This window comes from Cervus canadensis, chromosome 9 (genome assembly GCF_019320065.1).
Source record: "Cervus canadensis isolate Bull #8, Minnesota chromosome 9, ASM1932006v1, whole genome shotgun sequence".
Taxonomy (NCBI): Eukaryota; Metazoa; Chordata; class Mammalia; order Artiodactyla; family Cervidae; genus Cervus; species Cervus canadensis.
In genome coordinates this window covers 33,572,120-33,593,247 of record NC_057394.1, presented here as the reverse complement: position 1 = coordinate 33,593,247, position 21,128 = coordinate 33,572,120, and the positions used below count along the sequence as shown (strand labels likewise).

The window sequence follows — 21,128 nt, the reverse complement described above, 5'->3', positions numbered from 1 at the left end:
CAAGAAGTGGAGCTTCAATCAAAGGTATTCTAGACTGCCTCTGTCACAGCAGACTGAACATCAACCAAGCCTAAGCTTCAGATGGGTTCTTAAAAGAAAACTGCAACTTAATAGATGCTTCCTCTCTGAGTGGGGTTCCGAGAATTAGGCAATAAATGTTCACTATGCACTCTGAGATCATTGCTTAAAAGGTTTTCTCTCTGCCAAGTATTATTAAAAGGATCGGGTTACATCATGATAGGCAAAGACTGTGGTAGGACTCCCTAGAATAGGAACAGAGACCTTCTTATGAGGCTTCAGGAAACCCTTCTAATCTAATAGGCCAAACTCCATGAAATGAAACTGTTCTCTACAAATATCATCCACAGGTACAAAAATGAGGAAGGGAAATTCTAATGCATGAATTACACTTTGAATAACTGAATACCATTCAAGTATATAGAAACAAGTTCCTGAAACATCGTAAGAATCAAGACCAAAGTTCTTCCCTTGTTCAGTGGTACCTTTAGAGGTTTCAAACCAGTGTAAATATGAGTTTATAAGAAAACACAGCAGATTTGATATTAAGGGACTATATATCTTACTGTCTGCCGTTTTAAGTTTCAGTTGATCCATTAAAACAGGAAAAAGACATGCAATTTTGAATGAGATGGAGATTTTAAACATTAAAACACTAAAGGTCATGTCAAAAAAATAACTAGCATCTTGCCACATTCGCTTAGCTATAGCATTTTAAAGAGATGAGCAGTCAAAAGGTACTGTTTTTATAAAGACATGAAGTGATGTCTTTTCCCTTTATCACTTGCACATCTTTTTCAAATATAGCCTTAGTGCTATTTTGAAATTCATCTAAATGTCAGAGTTAATGTGAATCTTTATAAACTTAAAAGTGGCACACACACAATTCCCATCCCTGAGCTTCCATTTAGGAGCAGCCTTAGATCCAGGGCACGGGCAGGAGTTAAATGCTACTTGAAAAGAAACATGCTAATACTTCCAAAATACTACTTAAAAAAAAAATCCTTGGAAATTTCAAATCCATTCACCCTTTGGCCTGCAAATGTGAGCTCCCATGCATCTGATGCTTGAGGGATGAATGCTACAATCTCTGGAGTCTGAGGCCCAGCTCCAGGACAGGGTTCTAAGCCCATTCTAGCTGAGTGATCACTAATTCTCAATTCACTGATTGGTAAACTGGAGAAAATTCTTGGCTCACAGAGTTTGAAAAGATTACACAATACAGAGGCTAGCAGAGTACCTGGTATCAATAAAAGGTAGCTTTTGTTTTGAGTGTGTATATACAATAGATACACTTTAAATGGGACTGGGCCTCCCTTGTGCCTCAGTGGTACAGAATCCGCTTGTCAATGCGGGAGACTCGGGTTCAATCTGTGGGTCAGGAAGTTCCCCTGGAGAAGAAATGGCTACCCACTCCCATATTCTTGCCTGAAAAATCCCATGGACAGAGGAACCTGGTGGGCTACAGTCCATGGGGTCGTAAAAGAGTTGGACATGCCTAAGCAACTAAACAATAAAATGAGACTACCATATCTGTCATGATATTTGAGATTATGGTAAAGAGGTTAGGAGTACAAATGTGAAGGATCATTAAAATCAAATCCTGCACAGATTATTTCCTTTAATTGAGTAATGTCAGGTTATTTTAATATGATACATGAGATAGTGTTTTGGAGAGGATGAAGCAGTGTTTCTGAAGCAGCTGGGAAATACTCCAGCCCAAGAGAGACACCCTCACCCCCATTAGGCGTTAGTCAATCAGGCTACACACTCTGCATTTCCATGACACAGTGTCAGTTTGTATTGAAAACTAACACACTCATGGTGAAAAAAAAATTACAGACAGAATTAGAGTGAGGATTACCCCCAAGTTTACTCTATTCAGAAAGATTTTAGATTTCTACATTTAATAGAACTTCAAATGCATATCCAATTGTCAAAGATATTTAAATGGCAGTATCTATGAAAGTTTATCCACTAACTCAAAGATTATCAGAAAGACAAAGTCATGCACAAATACTTATTGGAAAAAATATGATAGAACAAAAACTACTTTACATTAAGCCTTTTGTTGGGGCGGCGGGGGGTGGGGGAGATTCTTATTACTTCTAAAAGCAGAGGTCATGATTTTTCAACTCATAAAAGTGATTTTTTATACTTCTATGGTTTCATTGAATCTTGAGTCAATTATAAGAAAGGTCAGCCAATTTCTCCGTAAAAGGCCAAATAGTAAATATTTTAGGCTTTGTGGGCCATATGGTCTCTGCTGCAACTATTCAGCTCTGCTCTACCAGTGCTAAAGCAGTCCTATCAGATAAAATGGAAAACGTGTAGCTGTGTTCTAACAAGACTTTGTCTAGAAATATTGAGATTTAAACCTCATATCATTTTCCTGTGTTATGAAATATTCTTTGGATTTTTAAAAACCATTAAAAATGTATAAAACATTTTTGGTTTACAGGCCTTTCACAAAAACAGGCATAGGCCAGAATTGGGACCACTGGCCACAGTTTGCCAACCCCTGTATAATAAGAGAAATACAATAAAAAATGCTAAGTTGTACTGGTCTTTGTAGGCTAATTCAACATGGGACAATATCAAGGATTACAGTGTTTATGACATCCTTTATTCAGTTCACATAGAAAAGCATGCAGTATTAATGTAAAACAGTACAGTATCAATGTAAAATGTTCAGTGCACATTAGATAAACAAGTCATTAACATACAAACCATTTTTAAAGGCCTATACGGGCATACCAAACATGTTTAGAATATACTTTTTAAGAACCTAAATTAAAAATTGTGCTTAGCTCACCTATTTTCACCCTCCTCTCAACACTCTTCATGAAAAACAATCTTTTTTTTTGTCCTACATAAAAGATAATCTTTTAGCCAACTGAAACTTCTTTTTCTTAAGTAAGTAAAACAGTGCAAGCAAGACCACTACCATGCATACTGAGTTTCCATAAAGAACAGTAACATGCAAACAAGGACTTCACCACTCCAAAGAAAGCTCCCCTGGGACATAAGTGGATCAAGAACTTGGCAATGAATGCTTTTGCACCTATCTGAAATAATGAAAAGCTACCATGTTTAATCTTCTCCAAACCCAACTGTTTCCTGCCTTCTTGCTAAAGTAGGCAAATTTCTGACTTTTAACACACACAAAAAGATAAAAGAATGAAAGCTACCGGACAAAAAACAAATATTTTCATACAGAAAATGTATTCTCTCTTACCAGCAACACATTTTCACAAAAACTGGACAAAACACACTGTTAAAAATGCAAACATGTAAAATCTAAAAAAAGAGCCAATGAATATTGGACTAAGGTTTGAGTGCTGTTTCTCCATCGTGGCCTTGAATAAAAGTTAAGACTATCACTAAACATAAATAAAAAGGGGCAGGAAAAGTAATTTCCACCCTAGGAAGCTTTAAAGAAAACTGTCTTATGAACAGTATATAGACTGCACCAAAGCTTTTATTTAAGAAATCCAAATTCTGAAGATAACTGAGGCTTACTAATAGGTCATTGTATCCGAATAGATAAATCAAGATTCAAGAAAACAAAATATACCCAAACCAGACACAAAAGGAACCCTCTCCCTAACTTCTCTGGTCAAAAAAGGTCCCTAAATGAAAATGAAAAGACTAAACTCTTCAAAATGAACAAAAGTATCCAGGGTACAGGCTAATTCACCATTCTGACTTGACACCTGACTAAAGATTATCAATTCAAAATTGTACAGAGCTTTCATGAGGGGAAAAAAAAGTAACTTTAAAACCTTATATTCCTCTCAGGACAAAAACATAAATGACATCTTTCTAATTTGTCAACTTTTAGTTGCTTTTGATGGGCTGGCATTGGAAAGGCTGCTCTGGATTTTTCTTTTTGCTGATTGATTCACATTTTTATTCCTCTTTTCAGGCACAAAGGAAGTAGACCAAGGAGACTGAAGGTGGTTATGAAGACCAGGCATCTCTGAGGACATCTTAAACAAAGATGAACCAAACCTTTGATCCTCAAATAGCCGGTTTGTACTGCTTAACAAAACACCCTGGGAAAACTCAGTCTGAAACAAACAACTTGGTGGTTTGATTTCATTGGTTCCTGGGTTTGAACTGGAATGGAGTGAAAAATCTTCATTCATTTCTTGGTCAGATGGAGAGAGGAGAAAAAAAGAATTGGGTTTCCATTCATTTCCATTTTCTAACTGATCAGTAGTTAGAGAACCTTTAGAAAGGTTTGGTTTAGTTCTTTCTTCCAACTTATCTGTTTCCTCAAGGAATTCAGTGCACTGAGATGACTTTGATAACCCATCCAAGTCCAGCGACTTAAAACCGTTACTACAGGGGCTCTTGCTATTGTCTGACTCTGACATCATTGAATCCAGCTCCGAGATTTTGTCAAGGTAAGCTGCATCCATTGATGCTTCACTGGATGTTCTTGTCCGATTCATTTCAAAAGAGCGGAGAGAATTCAACCTCTTGGATAAACATGAACCTGGTTTCTCACTCAATTTTGAAGAAATTTCTCCAACACAATTTGCTATTGTGTTCTCCTCTGAGCTTTCAAAGTCCAAGCTGGGGGCATAGCTTGTGGAACAACAATCCCAAAACCCTGTCTTTGGGGAAGTGAAACACTCTGATTTCTTTTCACTCTCACTTCTATCATCTTCTGAAGAATCTTTATTACACACATTCGGAGAATCACAGAAATCATCAAACATCAATTTTCTGAGATGGTTTGACTGCTTTTTAGACCCTCCTGCTTTGACCACAGAGCTCTCTCTATTATCTGGCGTATTAAGCTGAAGACAACTAAGGGATAAAGGAGTACAGGAGGCTGGAAGATCATAGAGTTCTTCATCTTTGTAGGGCACACAATCACTTGACTTATTTCCCCATTCTCTTTCCAGATAGGTATCCATACTTGTGTCTGTCACAGTGAGCATTGTTTCCACTCGCTTCTGATACAGGTCTTGGTTCTTAGAACAGTTTGCTTCTGTTTTGCTGCTGCCTTCCTGCCTGGCAGAACTGCTGGAAGGTTTTGCCAGATGAGAACTGGAGGGGGCTGAGCCAAGCTGCTTCCTGGCACCATCACCTTGGTTCTTGGATGCCACATCCTCCTCAGTGCCTTTGTTCCCCTTGCCGTCTGTAGAAAGTGCTCTCTGACAAATGGCATTCATCGCTTCCTTCTCGTCACTTGAATTCTTCAGCTGTGTAATTTGAGACTCCAGTTCCTCTATATATTTATCACTTCGTTCCAGTGCTTTCTTGAGACGATTGGTTTCACGTTCATACTGCTCTACTTTGGACTGCAGAGCAGCCACTGTAAACCTTCCAAACCTGCAAGGAATGGGAGGATAGTTAACCTCACAGTTTAAGCTTTCTTCTTTCTAAAGTTTAAGAGTGCAAACTGTGTCCACCTGTCCTAATTTCATGTAACAGTGACATTTCAGACTGCTCAATGAACAGGATAAGAGCAAGGACAGATGTAGTATCTTCAAAAGAGGGTTTCCCCATTTATGTAATTACAAGCATATGATAATAACAGGAAACACCTAACAGGATACTTCTGTGGTCAAATCACGCTAGTTCTGACAGTGAGGCAGAAACTTGCTGATGATTTCCCTCCCCAAGAGCTGGCGCTATCAATTCAGCTCATATATGCATGAAGAGTTATACCCTAAAACAATGGCAAAGATTTATGATAACATTTGAACAGTGGTCCACATCTTGAAATATTTACATTCAATCATTTTCCTATTGTACAGCAGTGTTTTACAATACATTTCTTATACAATGTCACCTTGTCAAACATAAAATGCCAATTTGAAATTCAGAAATCTTAGCAGTTCCAGCAGGGAGTGGCTTTAAATACTTATGTGGACCCTTTCAATTACAGCTACCCTTGATCTGAAGTTTTTACTTGGCCTTTCTGAGTACTGGGCTTTAACTCATTTCAGGTCTACTTATTTTTGGCATTTTACAACCGTGTGGGACATCAATCTCATTTCTTCCAACTTTGAGATACAAAGCCAGTGCTTGAGGTTCCAATGTAATACACATAAAAACATTTTCAGATTTTCTGAAAAGTATGAGAAAAAGAACACAACAATAATTCACTCCCCTCACTTGGGATTATCTTGTGTTCACTATTCCCTTAAGAATGGGTACTGGGTTTGGCTCAGAAAGCAGTTTTTGAGCACCTAGTATGGCTGCTGGTATATTTGGAGCTGATGATAAAATGATTGGTAGGACTGTCCAGCTCCAAGGGATGTAAAATATCTACCTGAAATTCTATCTGATCTGACCACCAAGGAAAATTCCATCTTTCAGGAAACTGCTTCATAGGAGTCAATAAGCATGGGTTTTATATTCTAATCCCATGAAAAATAACTTCTCTCCACAAAAGTATTTTAAAAGGCTTTTTATTAGTCATCTTTTCAATGACTTAAATAGAGATCCATCTTGAAGAATTCAGGGATTGTCTGTTTGGAGCAAGGTACTTAAGAAAAGGTGATTTTTAAAAATTGTTTTAATCTATGGGTTTATATTTCTCTTTTTTTCCCTAATTACAAAAATAATTAAAATTAATAAAATGTACTAAGTATTAAAAAAAAAAAAAAGGAGAGGGAGTCAACAGTAACTGTACCTCTTTGAGTCAACCACTGTAAGTTCTATGACTCCCACTCAACACCCATCACCTCCTCCTAAACTAAAGCCCAGTTCACTCCCCAACTCTCCCCTAACATGATTCCTGCTCTTGTCACTAAGGGATAAGAATAAGGGCAAAGGTAAATATAGACTCATAAAATCTCAGGATTAGAAAGGACCTTAAAAGACAGGTTGCTGAATATTCATCTATTCCCTGCAATTAACTGAACTCCAAAAAAGAGCATATTCCCTTCAAGTTCTAAAAATCAAGCAGGCACCATGAGTATAACAAAAATAAAAGCAACTACAATAACTAGCCTCCTTGTTTTAAAGATAAAGTTTACAATTACGAGTATTTGGTTAAATCAATGATGGCTGGTTTTCCTTTTTCGCCAAAGAAAAATAATTTTGGTTTGTAAAGGTGGTATTTGACAGAGCAGCAGTTTCTGCAAGAGAATTTTAAAAGGTAGATAAAGATCTTTAAGTTCATTCAGCAAAAATATATGTGGGGTTTGGGGACTTCCCTGGTTGTCCAGTGGTTAAGACTGTACTTTCAATGCAGGAGGTGTGGGTTCAATCCCTGGTCAGGGTCCAAAGACCCTGCACAGCTTAGTCAAATCAAAGAGTTAAAAACAAAACAAAACTGTGAGTTCCTGACTTTAACTACTCTGGCATAATCAAACCCACATATTTTTTAACAGATAAAATGTGTAGCATGTTTAGTTAATGCAAACTGCAAAAGTGACAGCTTTAAATTTGCTTACCAAGATAAAACTTTTTTATTTCTGCAATTTTTATAATAAAACTATCCTCAGATGAAATATCAATAACCTCAGATATGCAGAAGACACCACACTTACAGCAGAAAGTGAAGAACTAAAGAACCTCTTGATGAGAGTGAAATAGGAGAGTAAAAAAGTTGGCTTAAAACTCAACATTCAGAAAACTAAGATCATGGCATCCAGTCCCATCACTTCATGGCAAACAGACAGGGAAACAATGGAAGCAGTGACAGACTTTATTTTGGGGGGCTCCCAAATCACTGCAGTCATGAAATTAAAAGACGCTTACTCCTTGGAAGCAAAGTTATGCCCAACCTAGACAGCATATTAAAAAGCAGAGACATAACTTTGCTAACAAAGGTCCATCTAGTCAAAGCTACGGTTTTTCCAGTAGTCGTGTATGGATGTGAGAGTTGGACTATAAAGAAAGCTGAGTGCCGAAGAATTAATGCTTTTGGCCTGTGGTGATGGAGAAGACTCTTCAAAGTCCCTTGGACAGCAAGGAGATCCAACCAGTCCATCCTAAAGGAAATTAGTCCTGAATATTCATTGGAAGGACTGAAGCTGAAGCTCCAATACTTTGGCCACCTGATGCAAAGAACTGACTCATTTGAAAAGACTTTGATGCTGGGAAAAATTGAAAGTGGGAGAAGAAGGGGATGACAGAGGATGAGATGGTTGGATGGCATCACTGACTCAATGGACGTGAGTTTGAGGAAGCTCCGGGAGTTGGTGATGGACAGGGAAGCCTGACATGCTGTGGGCCATGGGGTCACATTGGACACATCTGAGCAACTGAACTGAACTGATCCTCAGATGAGGAAAAAAAATCAAATCAAATCAAAATTATTTGATTTTAAATCATTATTTGATTTAAAATCAAATAATGTTACTAGATATTAAGTCAGCTATTCCCATAGGATGTCCCTGGGGACTCAGTAGTGACAAACAAGGAATGTTTCCCAAAATATTAGCAGCTTCTTATTCTAGGTTTTAGCCTGAAATTCAGATATAATGTCATTTTATGATGCTATATTTGATGATGCCCCTCATTTTTTATTATTATGTTTTTTTTTAAAGTTAGTTAACAAATGTTCTGAGTTGAAGTCAAAATGATTGCCTAAGTGTAATTTTTGTATTACTTTGGAGAGAAGGCCAAAGTGGCATGAGAACTAACAACAGAGGCCAACAACAAAGCACATCTGAGAGGGACAAGCAAGGGGGAGTCACTGATGGAGCTGCTGTTTTCTAAAAGGTCACTGCCCTCAATTCTCCAAAGTTCTACTTCAGTACTTCATAATACTTTGAATAGCACCTTTTTACCATGCTACTAAGGACCCTGGTCTGGTGGGCAAACCAAAAGATATATATAGTGAAAGTCAATGAATTGATCAACTAAATTAATTGAATCATGTAGTTTATCTGTTTTCTGTCTCCTTCTCATTAGAACATAAGCTCCAGGAAAGCAGGAATCATGGTTAGCTCCCTACAACAATCCTTAGTACACAGTAGTTTCTCATTAAATATTTCTTGAATAAATGTTATTTTCTTACTTTAAGATACATCAATGCTTTACATTAAGACAGAGCCAACACCATAGGATAATCCAAAGGTCCTTGGGCCTCTTTTACATGTATTGTGAGTCACTATATTAGTAAACTAAACGTTCCATATGTCTGACTGTTTATTTCCTTTTTGTCACTGACACCAAGGAAAGCAACAGAGAATGAGACACACAGTGGAGCTCCTCTTCTTATACAGGCGTGCTGCTCTACACTCCACTGAAAGTAACTTTCCACTTTCACCTTAGGAAGAGAATGAAAACGCATGAGACTTCTGACATATTTTTGGCTTACCCTAGATACTGATATTAAATTTGGCAAAAGACACTTTACTTGCCCATACAGAAATAGCAATTAGAGATGCATAACTGATGCCATACTTCCATGGAAGAAAACAATGAGGATAAGAGCTTATTTACCTTGGGTTTTAATACTTCCTTATTCTCTAATTCCAGATATTTCCAGAGTACACAGCATTAAATGAATCAATACCAAGGCAAGCTAGAGGGATTTCTAAAATCATATATCATACTTCCTTTTCCTGAGCAAATTTCAAAATGGAGTATTTTTATAAACATTCCATTAGAGACCAAAGGCTTTGATTTTCAAAGCGGCAGTGACGGCCAAAGGCTTCATTATGTCAGAGAAAACAGAAAGCAGTTTGAGAGCTGCATCTGATATCAGAAGTATGTTTTGCTAGAATCTAAGAAGTTTAAGGGATTTTTTCTCTTGCAGTGTTAACTGATGTACACATTCTGGCTGAGGGCTCTCCTGTTCAAAAAACGACATAGGTACAAGAGCGTTCCTGTCCCTACTGGAAGTAAGAGAAATGAAAAGTCCTACTGGTTTGACCTCTGAGGTATTATAACTAGAATAAGGGCATCTCTAATAATGAAAAAGTCCCAAGACCACATTTTCTCATAGCTTATCACACAAGAGGAAAAGAATGTGTTTGAAGGGGTGAGAAGAAGTAAATGTGGTAAAAGAATACATGCCAGAACCAGGTGTGAAAAGAATGAACCTCTAGAGCTCTGCAGCCATTAATGAGCTGTGAAACTTGAGTGACTGACTTTGCCTCTCTAGTTCTCAATGGCAGCCCGAACAAAACGGATTAATGCAGCAAGCCCAGTAGGTTGCCAAGACCACTAAATTTCAGAGACATCTTCTTGAGGAACAAGAGGGCTCTGGGGAAGTGAGCCCCTCTACTTCATGTACCTTTGATTTTATATCTTTGCCTAACTTGGCACCTGAGCTAAGAGCGAAACAAAGTAAAAGTAATCTTTGGATCTGGGCCAGCGTTTGTGATCCAGCCTATCTGTGACCAATCAGGTCATTTCTCTCCAAGTTTGAAAGTGACTGTGCATGCATTACCCACTTCACACACAGACAATAAAACACAGAGTTGTGCTGTGACATGACATTTTTACAGAAATGGAAACTCAAAACTGGCCAACAAAGATGAGATGTAGCAAATAAATCATAAAGTGATTAATGTTACTAGTCAGTCAGTTGAGTTGCTCAGTTGTGTCCGACTCTTTGCGACCCCTTTGCGACAGGACTGCAGCACACCAGGCTTCCCTGTCCATCACCAACTCCTGGAACTTGCTCAAACTCATGTCCATTGAGTTGGTGATGCTAGTAGTAAAGTTAGAATCAAATGGAAATATAGAGAATAGCTGACCGTAGGAATGCTGAAACTGTTGCTATTTAAGAAAACCTAGGGAAGCCAGAGGAACTGGAAAAGGCGAATTTACGCAAACTTAGGAATACGACAATTTGTTGAAGTGTAAGAAAAACTGCTGCCTTTATTATCATAAGCTATATGATAAGAAGGCAAGCACAATTCAATTATCCATAAGTTTTCAATAAAGAAATGACATTCCAATTCTCAGTGCTTCTAATGTACTATATATAATTCATTGTACTATATAAATATTAAGTACTAAATAGATAATCAATTTTACTATTTTTCATCTTTATATACATTTATAGAGATTCAATGTTTTGATAAAATTATTAAAGTTTATAGATCAATCTGATTTTTCTCACTGATATTATTAAGATTGCTTTGCATGGTTTTAGGTTGAATGGTCATTTTTATGGTTCTGCACAACATGGAAAGTGAGGATTACCTGTACTAAAGTAATGCTTGGTATGTGGGAAAACCAAGTAAACTTAAGTGAGTCTTAATAATTGTTTTTTAAAGAACTATTACACATACCTAAGAAAAAATGACCCAGTCATAGAGCAAATTTTATTGAAGCACTGCCTGGCTACATAGCTGCAGTTGCATACCTTCTCATTCCCTGACTTGCAGAGATACCAAGCAAGTATCTTCTTCACTTTAAACATGGAGGAAAGGTAGAGCTTCAGGGGAAAACACTTTCTATTGTTCCCTTCCCTCAGTATTTTCTCATAAAGCATGCATGATATGTGAGCTGGAGATTCCTTAAGTCTGCAAATGCCTCTCTTTGATTCAGTTCAGTTCAGTTCAGTCGCTCAACTGTGTCTGACTCTTTGTGACCCCAAGAACTGCAGCACACCAGGCTTCCCTGTCCATCACCAACTCCTGGAGCTTACTTAGACTCATGTCCATAGAGTTGGTGATGGCATCCAACCATCTCATCCTCTGTCGTCCCCTTCTCCTCCTGCCTTCAATCGTTCCCAGCATTGGGGTCTTTTACAATGAGTCAGTTCTTCACATCAGGTGGCCAAAGTGTTGGAGTTTCTCTTTGATTAGACGTAACTTAAGTGAGTAGCGTGTAATAGGAGCTCCTTGGGACCTGGGTTAGGGTATAAGTGGGAAGGAGGGGAGAGGTCCCAGTGTGTGCTTTGCACTGCGCATGTGTGCAGAGGATGGGGAGGGGCGTACTCCAGGGAGAGCATACAGGGAGGACCAGCACTGAGGCAGCTCAAGACTGTATCTGCTGGTGGGGGCCTTTCTCTTACCCGCTCCCAATGACCTGCCTGTGTGTGACCCGTATCTATTCTCATCTCTCTGTGTGTAACAGCAGGACTGGGGAAAGCGTTCTGTCTTTAACTACAAGAGAAGCTTTGGGAAGTGCCCTAGACATTTTCAGCCGCTGCTGAACCCAATGACTTGCCAGGGTTTCTTCAAGAGAGTTTTCTCAGTTTAAAATGGAACACTCAGTTATGAAAATGCTACATTCCTTGAGACTGTGGTAATCATAAAAGTTACTATCTATGGCCAGTCCTGTCACAATAGTTGAGTCCACAAAAATTTATTAAGCCATATGAAGCCTACTGAGAGAGAACTGGAAAAAACCTTCCCTCCTGAGGACCCAAAACAATGTTTCTATTCCCTGGCCCAACATCCTAATAAATAAATAAAAGTGAACTCTGGGGATGGAAATTACCAAAAGTATAACAGGTAAATCTACAGTAGTGTACGTGACGACTAGTGACGATGATGGTGACAGGAACAGCAGCAGTCACAATTTACTGAAGTTTCCTTGTGTCAAGTACATTGCTGTATACTTGATATATATTGTCATGTCACCTTTAAGAAGCATGACCTATGTTTCTTATTCTAAGGATGAAAAAAACAAGACACTTAAAGCACTTGTCTCTTGTCCCAGGTTATACAGAAAGGAAGCAGTAGGAAGCCAAGCCTGTCCAAGTCCAAATATCATGTATGAAACCATGAGGTGCCTGGACGTGAGATCCCTGCTTAGGTAACATCAGCACCTATTCATACTCTGATGCAGGAAAAACGCTAGCATGTCTACTGAGTGCCAAGTCTAGCACCGTTGTAATATTTATTAACACATACATTTGCTAATAGGAATATGGAGAGGAAATAATAAGATGTAGGAAGACATTCAGATATGTCTGCACAAAGCCAATAAACATTTATCAAACATCTGTCATGTTCTAGACATAAGTTCAAGAGAAATTTTCAAGCTGCCAAAGATCATTTATTAAAATGGCCTTCCTGGAAACGGTAGCACAGATCAACCTGGCAAATGCCAACCCAAAAAGGGTGACTATTTTAACCAGACATATGTAAACTAAATCTGAACTAGAATCATAAATTGGAAGCTCCATCTTTAATTGTTCTGTGTATAAAAAACATACATGATCTTGTCTACCTCATGCACAATCAGTAGGCATTTTCAACTACAAAGAAACAAAGCTACCGATGAAATGAGGAAATTTTTAAATGCAAAAATTTTAGGACCTAAACATCACATAATACTTACTTACATAGAGGTCTAACATAATAAAAAACATAAGCTATGCTATACTGCCTCTTAGTTTTATGCCAAAACAGAATGTGCTCCAATATTTGCAATTTAACAACAACAACAAAAAAAGCCACAGTTTCTCCCTAAAGACAAAGGTCAGCTGTTGCAGCCATTCCTTTTTCCTCCACCTCTCAAAAAAATAAAGGCAGTGTCTGGATTTGCAAGTTTTCAAACACAGAACCAAATTTAAAAATAATAGCTCATATTACTAACATGACTTTAAAGAAAGCTTTTTTGTGTATGTTTATTTTATTAAACTAATCATGCATCTGCCATTTCAATTCTACCTAGAAATTCTTAATAGAGGACACTCAAGTGTTGGGCACTATATGTAAATTGAAAAGGAATAAGTTACTGTGAAATAAATTCCATTCTATTTGATAAATATATTTCGGTTCCATACAGGAATACCCTAATTTTCTATTCTCTAAGAGCAGCCTTGAAGCTGACATGACATAAATGGCAATCCTAATCTTTCATGGAAGGAGAGAACCTTGAGACATGCTATTTCATATCTTTTTACAGTCCTCAGAGGAATAAAGGATTTCATACCTTTCCCCAAAGTATACTAACCTTAACAACAATAAAATCTCAATAGTATAAAAGAATACAACTGTGGTTGGGGGAAAAAAGCATACTTAAAAATCTCTGGACTAATACGATCTATACATTTGTCACTACAGTTAAATCAATCTCTCTCTCTCAGCATGAGGAACAATATGAAACAAAATAAAACAAAAAACTGTGATCCAGCCACTCTGTAATTATTACTCAGATGACAGTTACTGAAGACTAATATATGCTGAGGGGCGATGAGGAAGAAAACAAAAGGACATTATCCTTGTTCTCAAGCAGCTCCTAATCTTTCTGACAACCTTACCGCTTAGTCATTAGCATGCACTGCAGGCTCCTAAAATATCTTATCAATACAATAAAGACGAGGTGACAGAAAACTGCAGTAACTGTCCACCCCCAATTAGCTGAATATCCAGAGAAGGGCCCCTCGGGCGGCTGAGGGGCCTGAGCACACCCAGCTGTCACAGCCTGGCCCCAGGGTATCATCAGGCTCCCCTGACAGTCTACAAGTTCCCCTTCCGGGAAAACCAAAGGGCATAGCAGAATCAGTCAGCGGATCAGGCTGGGGTCAAATACCAGGAATCATTGTGTTTGTCAGAGCAGAATCATGAGAAACAAAAAAGGCCAGAAAAGGTCAGGAAGAGAGAACAGCCGAGGCCAGCAAGAGCAGAGATGTTGCTGAGGAAGCTGAAGCCAGGCACGGTACTGGTGGTATGTCTCAAGACACGGCTGAGGAAGAGTTTAGACCTGTGAACTAGGAAGAGGCACAGCTCACAGTCAGCATGGAGACAGGTAAGGGCAGGAAAACCTGTCCAACTGAGGAGACTCAGACTCAAAACACAAGCCCTGACACTGTCTCCTCTCTTCCTCTCTCAAACTCTCAGTCTCTAGGACAATTTTGGAAGACTTGAGGAAATCCCTCTGCTCTCCTCATTTGGAGAATGCCGGGAATCCCTCTCTGCCTTCTTAAACCCTATATACCTTAAGCTTCAAGAAAGCTCCAGTCTTAATTCCCTGGGCCGTTCCCTCCACGCAGCAGTGTAAAGCATTAGAGTGTGAGAATGCTCTGTCCTTTTGCTATGTCCCAGAGGAAAATACACATACACACTTTATATAGATACACACTCAGTTCATCATACACACAAAAAAAGTCATGGGAATTCCCTGGCAGTCCAGTGGTTAGACCTCTGCACTTTCATCGCAGGGGCATGGATTCCATCCCTGGCCAGGGAACTAACTTCCTGCAAGCCATGTGACATGGCCAAAAAAAAAGTCTTAATTCCAAGGAATTGGAAGATTAACTGAGCATGACAGTCAAGGAACTGATCAGTATACAGCATAATCCTTAAAACAATACAAAGAACAATAGGAAATCTTAAGAGAGCCTTATAGACAAAATGACAACTGGGCTCAGTCTCAAAGGATGGGTAGGGATTAATCAAGCTGAATAAAAAATGAAAGGCTAATGGAGAGGACCAGGGGCAAAGGAAAAGACATGAGCAAAGGTACATGTCACCACATGCAAATCTAGGCCCAGTGAGAAATTCATCATGGCCACAGCAGCGTACATGAAGAAGAAGGCTAAAGAGAGGCTAAGAAGGCTAAGCTAAAGTCCTATTAGTAAAGAGGCTCATGTACTATCCTAAGAAATCCTGCCTTCAACTTATGAACAATGGGAAATCGCCCAAGGTTATTAACAAGAGTGAGATGAGCAAATTTATATTCTAGAATTCAGGCAACATTCAGCACATGCTCCAGAGCTGTGACAGGACAAGAGCAATGAGTCAGAGGGCTATTAAAATTGGCTAAGCACGAAACCATGTGGATCAAAACTAGTGGGAACAAGAAGAAGAGTCATTACATAGGAATTTAATGGATAGGATAGAATATACTGGACAATAAGGAATGGGATGAGAAGAAGTGGTGGAAAACACAGGAAAGGAAGACTGAGGTTTTTATCTCGGGCAACCAGGTAAGTTGTAGAGCCATTAACGAGGACAGAAACAAAGCCAGAGGATAAACAATCTCTAGTGTGGGATGGATAACAGATCCAGTTATTTAGACACAAACCTCTACCAGTTCTCTGTGCTACCTGGTGTGCCAAGGACATACAATTATTTCATCTTCAAAGTGGTACATTATACGCATTTTACATAAAGAAAGTAATGGCCCCAACAGGTCAAGTAATTTATCGAATGTTATTTATCTATTTATTTAATTATTCAACAAGTATGTATCACGTGCCTTTCAGGTGCTGGGGTTTTGCAAGTGAAGGAGATGGGCAGCAAGGCTAGAATCAAGTCATATAGGCTTCATTCAGATTTCATGTCACCTCAGAAGAGTTATTTGAGAACAAGCCTTCTGTACTTCAAGTTAGTTGATTTGAAATATTTAAGAATTGCTAACAATGTATTTGCAAACATTAGTGTGGAGTAAATTAAATTTCATGTTGAATATTTTCAAGCATTCACCTCATAAAGCCACCGTTAAATGTTAAAGAAAGGGAAGGAACGAAGGGAGAGAAGGAGGGAGGGAAGCTAGGAAGGAAGCGGCCCTCTGCTTCTGCACCTTCCACTTCCTGCCTCAGTCTTAACTGCAGTGATAAAATCATGGCATGGTGAAGTAATACAGCATATGATTATTAGCACAGACTCTGGAGTCAGACTCTCTAGAGCTGAACTCTGGCTTTGTCTACCTTCTAGCACTGTGACTTGGGGGAAGATATTTAAACTTTCTGTACTTCAGTGTTTATCTTGTGAAATGGAGCTAGTAGTAGTACCTATCTAATAGGTGGGTGAGGTTAAATGAGTTAAAACTTGAGATGTACTTATAACAGAGCCCATAGTTAATGCACAACCAATGTTACAGTATTACCTGTCTTCTTAGCCCTTATTACTGTCTGAAATTACCGTGTTTGTTTAGTTGCTTGACCTCTTGTTCTGTCTTCTCCATTCTAAACTCCACAAGAGAAAGGTCATAGGGACAACTTCAGAGGACTGCTTTAGATGGAATGATCAGGAAAAGCCTCTCTGAATCTGGTAATAGGAGACAGCCATATAAAGATGTGGACATTCTAGCAGAGGGAAAAATTCTAGCATGTTTTAGAAACAGAAGGCAGCCGGTATGGCTACAGCAGGATAAGCTACAGGAATGAGATGGAACAGGCAAGCATCGTGACTAGATGGTAAAGTGTCCGGATTGTATTTTAGGAAAACACTGGACAGTTTCAGATAAGAGATTTAATAGTGTGATTTACACTTCATAAAAAAACATTTTGAGTATAGTGAAAATTGAATTGGGTAGGGGAAGGAGAGAGTGGAAGAAGGGAAACTTGAAACCAGGTAGTCTGTCTCCAGAATTAGGCATTTATTTAACTCTTGTGCTGTGCAGTGAATTTAAGGTATAGGATCTTGAGTGAAAGTATAAAATAAACAGAAGGAAACATGAATCTACAGTTTAGGAGAAAAGGCAAGGCCAATGATTTAGATTTTATTTTGTAATCGCTGACATATTAAGAAAATGATTATTAAAGCCATGGGAGCTGATGAGATGGCTCAAGGAACACAAACACAGCAAGAGGGGAAGAACGTACAGCTTATGATTTATGAAGTCTATTCTGTCCTACTCAGAACACTTCTTTTCATGTCCTAATAGAATACTGATCACCACCCAGGAGTATCTGGAGCATTCATCTTCCTCCAGAAGTTGCTGAGGCATGGGTAAAAACGGATCCATAATGATAAGTCTTAGTGTTGCTGGGCAGTGAAAATGATGCTTGCAGGGAAACACTATCAAACCCACAGATCTCACTAAAGATACAATAACATTACCGAATACATACTTATAGAAAGGAAAGCCATTATTAATCCAATTATAACCAAGTTTGATTTAAATGACCTATGGAATTCTATGTATACAAAATTTAGTATATGTACATATATATTTCATACCCTACACTATTAACATAAGTTAGAAGCTAAGGGCATAGGCCAGCTGCTCTGTTTAAGCCTCAAAATAGGTGGCAACATGGCACAAACTCTGCCCAGTGAGACTAGAGCAAAAAGAATGGCACAAGTGAACAGAGTGGCCTTGGAGACAGGGCATCATACTTTCAAATGCTTTACAAGTCATTAATAAGCTTCATAATATTTGAAGCTAAAAAATCACTAAGGAACTCCTAACTCTATCAAGGACAAATATATCCACACTTCTAGGCACAGTTTAGGAATAGGAGAAACGCAGTTCTACCTTCCTTCAGCTTCTTATTTTTGTTTCTTACTATGTGGAGGTGTGACACTCTTGGGATCCCCCATTAAATGGGAGATGGAGAAGAGGAACAGGAAAAATTACTCAATTTCTTCATTAAATCTTTGGCAAAATGGAAGGGGAATTCTCTCAGGAGCTACATTTTTATTCATTTACTCAACAGATATATATACTAGGAGCAGAACTCTATAAAATGCATGGCTATAATAGTGAATAAAACTATAGTTTTATAGCCCTCACTCAGAAAAATATGAAATAAGTAATAGTTGTTGTTGTTCAGTCACTAAGTCATGTCTGACTCTTTGTGACCCCATGGACTGCAGTATTCCAGGCTTCCCCATCCTTTACTATCTCCTTGAGTTTGCTCAGATTCCTGTCCATTGAGTTGGTGATGCTATCTAACCATCTCATCCTCTGTCACCCCCTTCTCCTCCTGCCCTCAGATCTTTCCTAGCATCAGGGTCTTTTCTAATGAGTCGGCTCTTAATATCAGATGGCCAAAGTATTACAGCTTCAGCTTCAGTCCTTCAAATGAATATTCAGGATTGAATTCACTGGAATAATTTCACAAAACTTTAATATTCATTGAAATAAATACACGAAACACTAATTATTAGTAATTGTGATTATGTGTTAAAAAGGGAAAGTACAAGATAGTAAGGGGAACCTAACCAACTTTAGGGGTCAGAAACAGTATTCTGTACAGTTCAAAGTATCGAGGATACTGTCAAGTAAATACATGTTCAGTATTTCTGGGCTGGCTGGAAGAATGGCTTTTCTTCATATACCAGTCTTGCAAACTAAAGGACACTATCACCACCTCTTGAGTTCCGAATATCAAATAAGTCTTAGAAGCCCATGTTAGAGAAAACCGAAAGGGCAGGCAGATGGTTTTCTTCAGGTAAAACAAATTAGAAGAGAGAGACTAAATCCAGATTTCATTTTAAAGATTATACCACTGTTTTTAAAAATCATAAAATACATTACTTTTATACAATACTATTTACTTGAAATCAATGTAAATGTCTAAGTTCCCTTTGTTCACACTGGACTGTAGTCTAGTTTTGGGGCAACAGCATGATATTTGCTCGACTGTGCTAAAAGGGGGGCTTCTCAGGTGGCATAGTGATAAAGAACCTGCCTGCCAATGCAGGAGACATGGAGATGCAGGTTCGATCCCTGGGTCAGGAAGATCCCCTGTAGGAGGAAATGGCAACCTGCTCCAGTATTCTTGCCTGAGAATCCCCATAGACAGAGGAGCCTGGTGGGCTACAGTTCATGGGGTCGCAGAGAATTGGACACAACTAAGCAACAGAGCACACACACAAGTCCTTAAAAGAAATACCTTCTGCCATGGACTGAATTGTGTTCCCATTCTTCCCCCACTCCCCCACCAAATTCATCTGTTGCAGCCCTAACCCTCAGTATGACTATATTTAGAGACAGGGTCTTTAGGAGGTAATTAAAGTTAAATGAGACCATAAAGAGGAGGCCTTAATCCAACAGGACTGGTGTCCGCATAAGAAGAGAGACAAGAGTACACACTCTCTCTCTGACATGCAAAGACATAGTGAGACGGTGGCTGACTGCAAGTCAAAAAGAGAGCCCTTGTCAGAAACCCAAACTGCTGAACCTTGACCTGGGATTTCTAGCTTCCAGAACTATAAGCAAATAAATATCCAATGTTTAAGCCACCCTGTCTATAGTATTTGTTATGGCAGCCCAGCTAACAAATGCACCTTCCTAATTTTTTTCCCTCTCTAGTATCTAAATTTTAAAGCTCTCTCTTCTGCCTGATTCGTAGAATATGTCTGAACAACCTGAAAGATACATTAGACACTAAGGCCACATGTGTAAAAAGTACACCTTGACAACTAACCAAGTAGAGGAGAAAAGTAATTGGTCAAGGCACTTGCTAATCAAGGAAATGAAATGGAATGGATAGCTTCTGTTTGCTTGCATTTACTTTTAAACTCTCAAAATTTCATATTGTTTTCAATACAAGTAAGAGTGTTCCTCAAGTGAACCAGATCTGGATATTTTCAGCTGCGGTCAGTGTCTCTCTGACGCCCACTGGGGTTTGGTGATGCAGAGGTAAACAAATGCCACGCTTCTAATACCTCAGTGCATTGCAAACTGATATGAGATTCAGAAGTGTGACTGCTTGTGAGAACAGACAGAGGTGAGGTTTCTTTAGGTGAGATTCTTCAGTTGTTTATCAGGTAGGAATCAAGGATATTTAAAAACAAAACATCCTGGTGGCTAGTGCTCAATCTGAAATCTGGTGGGCAACTTTTCAAGAAATAAAAGCTACGAACAAAATGGCTTTAGTTCCATTCAGCCTGCTGTGGGAAATGGCTAATGGACAAACATTATTATGACTGGCAAGGCGAGCTGCCAATAAATAAGAAGAGCAGAGATTCAAACCACCATATATTAATGGCAACACTTCCTAAACTTATTTCACTAATTCATCAAAGTAGGACATTATCTGAAGTGAAAAGAAAAATGAGGTTGGAGAGCACAGGGGAAGGAACTATTTAAAAGTAAAAGCTATGCTTCTTTCTCTATTGGTTAGTTATCTCTGCTTTGAGTAATTATGGTTTACTTCTACCATTTCCTGATACCACAGTTGGTTTTACTGAGGGCAATATTTTCTCCTTTTCAAATGACAAGCAGAGAACTACCTCTGGTAGGATAAATTTCCATTGTTTGTTTATGCCTTTCTTGTCTTTTTCCACTAGGAGAAAATGGCTAGACAGGAAGAAAGTGTGGAATTCTGATATGCCACTCCTCAGAGGGATGGGGGCCACATTTTCTTTTCACTTGTCTTTTTTTTTCCCCCTAGAAGAGTAACAACCTCAAGTGCTCTCTCTCATGTTTTCTTAATCTTCAAGTCTTAATTCTCAACTGTTTCTTAGCATTTTAAACTAACTGTTCAAAATGTTGCAATCTTGTATCTTTTGGAATGGAGTGAAAATATCCCCATTATAAAA

The 21,128-nt window shown here is 38.6% G+C and overlaps 1 protein-coding gene across 3 annotated transcripts in view; it reads right to left on the bottom strand.

Annotated features, from left to right (window-relative positions):
* Nucleotides 1-2,622: 2,622 nt before the first annotated feature.
* OBI1 (ORC ubiquitin ligase 1) overlaps nucleotides 2,623-21,128 on the bottom strand; it is a 40,043-nt gene continuing 21,537 nt past the window's right edge. For all 3 annotated transcript variants that reach the window (XM_043478010.1, XM_043478009.1, XM_043478011.1), the window contains one exon: nucleotides 2,623-5,367. In XM_043478010.1, the coding sequence (XP_043333945.1) occupies nucleotides 3,852-5,367 (1,516 nt within the window). In that variant the 3' untranslated portion in view covers nucleotides 2,623-3,851. The remainder of the gene's footprint in view (nucleotides 5,368-21,128) is intronic.